The following is a 6,150-nucleotide window of genomic DNA, read 5'->3' as shown; positions in this document are numbered from 1 at the left end:
AATTATACAACCTGGAGTTTACTTTCACTCACTATTTTCATTGTCAAAATAACAACGGATTTAGCCTGGTGTCTTTGTTATTCCTCAGGGTAGTTAGAGTCAGTGTTACACGTGCCTCTGGGGATTCCATTTGTCTATTTAAGCAAATTAACTTGGGTTTTCGGCCTCTTTCTCCAAGTAACGCCGTGAAGGACCAGTGAAATTTTTTTTTACCCTCCCACCTCCCCTTCGGCGACGCGTTCTGCTTTCTCCCATCTTTGTCTTACGACCTCCTGCCATAACTCCCATAACCTAGTATCGCAAAGGCAGTCAGTGGTTGTATTGACAGTGAAAATGGTCTACTATCATTTGACCGGTTTTAAGTGAAATCGTATACGAAATTATGTACATAAGGACATTCATTCACAAAGAAATCATTCCTTACATTGAATTGTAGGACAACGAAGTCGACTCAAACTAGAGTTGAGTAAGATTAAAGAAAATATATGTAAAGGATTACAAAGAATGAACAGCAAGTATATTTTGCGAACATTTTGACAGCTATCTGAAAACTCTCTTGAATCACAAGATTCCTTTGTTTTATTGGTGACAAATATTTTCACTTGCTAGAAAATTGAAAAAGAAGTTTAAATTATTTGACTGTGATGAAGCTACTCGAAAACGAGTTGGAACAAGTTGTAAAACAACTGGTTTCTACTTTGTTTTATTCTGGGTGCATGAAAGCAAAAAATTCTAGCGATTCCAGCAATTTCTCCATAGGGCAGAATGCATGGACATGATTAATTATTCATAATTAGCGAAGCGGCAAATTTGAACGCGAGCGCGCCCACAATGAGAGAAGAAAGGGCCAAAATCGGCCCAGTAGCGTTGATAAAACTTGCTTCTCTGATTTCAGGAAGTAAATATCTAACAATGCACGAGCGGATCTTTGAAGAGGAATGTTGTATCTAAGGCTAAAACGAAGAAGATTGAACGAGCATAAGGAATGTTTTTTTTGCACTTGAATGTACAGTAAAATTGGCCTTTTTTTGTATGGAGGCTGTTTTTAAAAGCGAATTTCTGAAAATTATTATTGAATTTAAAAAATGCACGCACGGAAAATGAAAAATTGGTCTTTTCATTACAAGAATCCGTTTAAAGTTTCAAATTGGCGAACAGGAACCACTGTTCTTTTCGGTTTGAAAACTGCTAGTTGGATTTGCGTTTGAAAATGGTGCGTATCGAGCGAGTAAGTTACTACCGAAACAGGTAGAGCGCGAATTCAAAAACATGCGTAACGGTTGTTTTTGGCGCCAAACGGCAACGATCTGCGTCACGTGGCTTTGCTTGTCAAATGAAAAAGGTAAACGCACGTGGTTACATTCCTTTGCGTTCTGACTTCGTTGTTCGCGCCAAAAACAACCGTTACGAATGTTTTTGAATTCGCGCTCTACCTGTTTCGGTAGAATGTGGTCCTTGAGCCGCCATCAGCAATAATCGTGTCGATTATACTGCCTCATAGGCCGTCATCGATTGGTTTCCTGATATAGATGTCCTGCCTTTGCTGTTTACAGAGAACGCCATCATCGAAAGCATCATCATATGTTGAATGAAACGTTCAGGAATGTGACTGCGTACGTTTACCTTTTTCATTTGACAAACAAAGCCACGTGACGCTGATCGTTGCCGTTTGGTGCCAAAAACAACCGTTACGAATGTTTTTGAATTCGCGCTCTACCTGTTTCGGTAGTATTGTTTTAAGCCTTCGACTGAATAACAATGGCACCAGGAGTAAAACAATACCCATTTGAAAAAGGCACTCAAGTGGAAAATGGTTTACACTTGCCACGAATTTTAAAACTGGGTTAAGTGTACCATCTGACTCATTCGAACAGCCGACCGCAATGGAAAACATCGAAAACGTTAGTGATCGGGAGCTCTTTTCAGAGCTCTTCATGGCTCTTTGACCACTCTATCAATTCATTACTTTTCCATATGCTGCCTCGTAAAAAGATTTTTTTTCCAGCCATGAAAGTAAAATAAAGGATAGATACTCCAAAGATTGAAAAACTGTTTTCGCCCACCTTATATCTATACCATAGAGAGATGTCCTTAACTAAAAACTTAAAGCGCGATGTTTTAAACTCAGCCGTCACAAACTAAATATTATCTTAAGCATTTTAAAATACACTTTCTGTTAAGATTGTTTCGCTTTATTTTTATGTAACTGTGAGAAGAGGATGACTCGAAAGTCCAATATAATGGTTTCTTTTTATCGTTTTTGTAATGATCGTCAGAAACAACTACAAAATAACATTCTTTTTCTTAGAATCAAAATTGCGTGTAACAACAGCTGTTTCTAATTTTCACTTTTTCTTGAAAACACGAGCCGTCGACTCTGTTACCACAGCTACTTTGTTGGTGTCTTGACACCTTTGAAAACAAACTTTTAGACGTGAAGAAGTCATAAGCTCGAGAAAGCGATTTCATCAGCGGAACTCTCTTGATGATCTTTTGTTGAACATTAGCGCATGATAACTATTCAAACCTGGCCCTGAACCTTCATTCTGGTGTAATACCTCGCTAGAAACGTGGCCGTTATACATATAAAACGTCATCGGTAAGTATAGTTAACATCGAACACTTATTATGTTAGTGAGCCTTGCTTCCGAGACCTTTGATCGCCACGAACGGTCTCATGCGGAAACCCTAAAAGTTCATTCTGGACAAAGAAAAGATTTTAAAGCTAATATTGCATTTAGATTATTATTTTTTTTTCTTTCTACGGACCACGGAGAATTAACAAAAACAGTGCATACCAGTAACTTCAATAAGATCGACAAGTGAAACATGTCGTCGACACGTAAAAGTTGGCGAGGCTCAATGAGAGCGTGCGAGAGTTTTAGACGGATTTTTCAGGAAATCGAGTAATGTGGAATTCAGTCGAAATTCGAAATTTGTTTTCGTTGTTTGCTGTTGTTAGAAATGATTTCTTTTGAAAAGATATTTGAAACAGTAACACAGAAGTTTGAAATAAGATGTTAATAATTTTGGTACATAATTATCGAAGTCCTGGCAGATTCCGTCTTAAAGCTAAACTGTGACCTAACAATTAAGCAACATGGGCGTCTTTCGGCGATATCAATGCTAAAGCTGGCTTACCTGCGAAATCTCCTGTAAGACAGAGGCATAGCTGCCTGTACACCGATACGAACGTGCGTGCCTGTAAATGTAGAAAATAAAACAGAGATTTCTGAAAAAGGAAAAAAACTGGAATATATGTACATGTATTACGAAATCCGTGATACATGTTCATGAAAATATGGAAAAGACTGAAAAGACTTCGCTGACTAGCTGGGACGAAAGAAAGACAGAAGATTAGCTCCGTGGTTGTAACAAGAGACCAGCTGGATATTTTTGACTTTGATGCCATTTTAGATCAAGAGAGAACGCTTGCAACATAACTCCACCATAACACTCAAAGCCTAAACAAAATTTAAACCAAAAATTTATTAGGGAGGCGTTGAGACTTGAGGGGAAGGGAGGGAGAAGGGGGTAATTTGAAAAAATTATGCATACCTCTGGAAAAATCCTGGCTACGTCCCTGCTTACCGGCTGTTTTGGTTACAAAAGTTAAAAAGTATCCGAAGACAGAACCAGAAAGGTTGTCTATAGTTCGTTGCTGCTTCAGTGCGCAAACTGCACACAGCGAAGGATTTATTTTATCTACGACGCAATCGTCTTGCTCGAGCAGATACAATGAAATGCACTTTGTTTGAGCAAAGCTAATGAGCAAATAAATATTGTCGCACGTTCATAGCAACCAATGAAAACAGCTCGTTCTGAGCATTAATGAATAAAAGCAAGCGTCATGACAGATCCATACACTTTTTCCAACTGTAAGTAAATGTCCCGAGAACAATAACCATTCTACGATCTGCAGCTTTTGTATAAAAGCAAAAGAAACATTTTAAATAAAAAAGAATGGATAGTCTGGGTATGAGGTAGCCCTCAACCTCGTTCCCAAGTGCCCATGAAACTATATCCCGGATGACCAGAACCCCCTAACCGGAAGCTGGACAGGAATTATGTGACAAGCTCCATATATTCTTCATGTCCTTGATTTAGTCATCTTGAAATTGATTTTAAAAAGTCTTCTGATTTTTCTCCCGCGGTGCAAGGTGTTTGAAGACGAAACTGAGAAGACAAGATGCTTTGAGCAGCCTTTGCTGATCTCTATATGAAATGTAAGCGAGAATTTTTCATGATCGTTTTGCTTTTCAGTTATAGGGTTATATCCTGGCCGTCAGAGGAAAACTTTCGCGTCTGACGTTTCCATATTTTTGGAGACAGGTTTGCCGTCGTTAAAAGGTTGGATTCTCTTCCAAGTCAAGTGCGTTTGTTAATTCAACCAAATATATCTAAGATGATCATAAATATTACCAAAAGCACATTGCCTGTAGTTAACGCAACTCAACAGACTTTCGTGTCTCGGACAACAACAGCAAAACAAGAGAAGATTAATTCAAGCAATACCACACGGTCAGATAGTTGCCGATGTTGGTGCCGCATTAAAGCGGAAAATTCATCAAAACCTTACTTCTTAACTGCTGTCCTGCTTGTACGAATCTATGTCAGTGATCTTGCTCAGTTAACAACAAGAGAAATGAGACAATGGTTATACTATTTACGATACGCGGGGTTCGAACATGTTTATGTGTACGATGCCTTTGTGTCAACTAAGAACGAATCTCAAGTACGAGCGCTGAAGCCTCTAATTGATGAAGGATTTGTTACATATGTGGACTGGAGCCATAGGGCTTTTCCTTATGGTATTGATCGCACTCAACAGTCTGCTTATCAAGACTGTATCAACCGGTTTGGTCATGAATCTTTGTGGCAGGCTGCTATAGATATTTAACAATTATCCTGCGAAATCGCGCGGAATATCGCCTGATACTTAGCCGACGAGGCCGTAGGCCGAGTTGGCTAAAATCAGACGATATTCCGCAAGATTGAGCAGGATAATTGTTTTATTATTCAACAAATTGTCAACGAAACACATTTTGCACATAGAAAAACTGTAATTGTGCCGCGCTTTACAAGATTTCGGACGAATCTTCGCAACCTACGAATATTGCAGGTTATCTGTTATCTACGGATGACAGATATCGTTAACATTTTGACCATATATGGGCAGCGCGCGCATCTGTTGAATAATAACGATGAATATCCGTTCAGCCCTACAGACCAGAAACCTTTATTCGTGCAGAGGGCTATAACAAAGTTCAGCAAGCAGTTACCTTCCGCTTCAGAACTAACCATGCAGAATTTCCTGTTTCTAGGAGAGCCTCTCGACTCCAACGAACATCCACTGCTCATCGATAGACTCTGGCGCAGAACACATGGTCCAGCCAATGCGCTTGTAAAACCAATCTACAAACCGAGTCACGTGAAAAGAGCAGTAGTTCATCATAACGCTCTTTCAAAGGGACGATCGATGAACTTTCCTGTGGATCTGCTTCGTTTGAATCACTACTGGGGAGCCAGGTTGCAGAACTGGGAAGAAGACACACCAGAAATCATCGCCAAAACAGAACCAGATAACTCGATGGAGCCTATCGTGAAAACCTTGCAGAAGTGTATCAGTTCTTGTCTCCCAAGCGTGGATTTTGTTTATCATAAGCTGTGGAACTAATGAACTGTTATCATAAGAACCTCTTTGTACAATTTAGGACTAATAAATCCTAGTGATGACTTGAAAGTTCTCCATGGAACCTAACGTAAAAACCTTGCACAATTACATCAGTTATCGTGTCGCGGGTATTATAATTAACAAAAGAACCACTTTCTTCTAGGATCGTCTTGTGGAAACATTTACGAATTTCTTTTTTATTTTAATCATTGATTCTTTTGGTTCTTCAAAAATTTGTTTTATTCGATATTCAATCTTTACTCCCGTTGGGCGCTCAATTACAACGCTTCTTATTAAAGCGTGAACACTTAAAATATGTCTGGAATGTTCTTTGTGTTTTAACCAATCACATGCGAGAACTTCAGACCGCAGAAACCACAAACAACGAATGGGTTTCCATCGGTCACGGAACGATAGTCGGTTCTCGTTTCTCTCCAATTTACAAGTAAACACTAACTGTAATTCCTTCCTTTTTG

The 6,150-nt window shown here is 39.2% G+C and overlaps 1 protein-coding gene across 1 annotated transcript; it reads left to right on the top strand.

Annotated features, from left to right (window-relative positions):
- Positions 1–4,321: 4,321 nt before the first annotated feature.
- On the top strand, positions 4,322–5,949 carry LOC144647511 (uncharacterized; the record flags this gene model as incomplete). The annotated part of the gene is made up of 2 exons (XM_078507309.1): positions 4,322–4,896; positions 5,203–5,949. Coding segments are annotated over 2 exons (1,050 nt in total), but the record flags the coding sequence as incomplete, so codon positions are not given.
- Between the last annotated feature and the right edge of the window lie 201 nt (positions 5,950–6,150).

Source organism: Oculina patagonica, chromosome 3 (genome assembly GCF_052425735.1).
Source record: "Oculina patagonica isolate OP01 chromosome 3, crgOcupat, whole genome shotgun sequence".
NCBI classification, from domain to species: domain Eukaryota; kingdom Metazoa; phylum Cnidaria; class Anthozoa; order Scleractinia; family Oculinidae; genus Oculina; species Oculina patagonica.
Note: the sequence above shows the minus strand (reverse complement) of the source record. Positions and strands in the feature narration are given on the sequence as shown.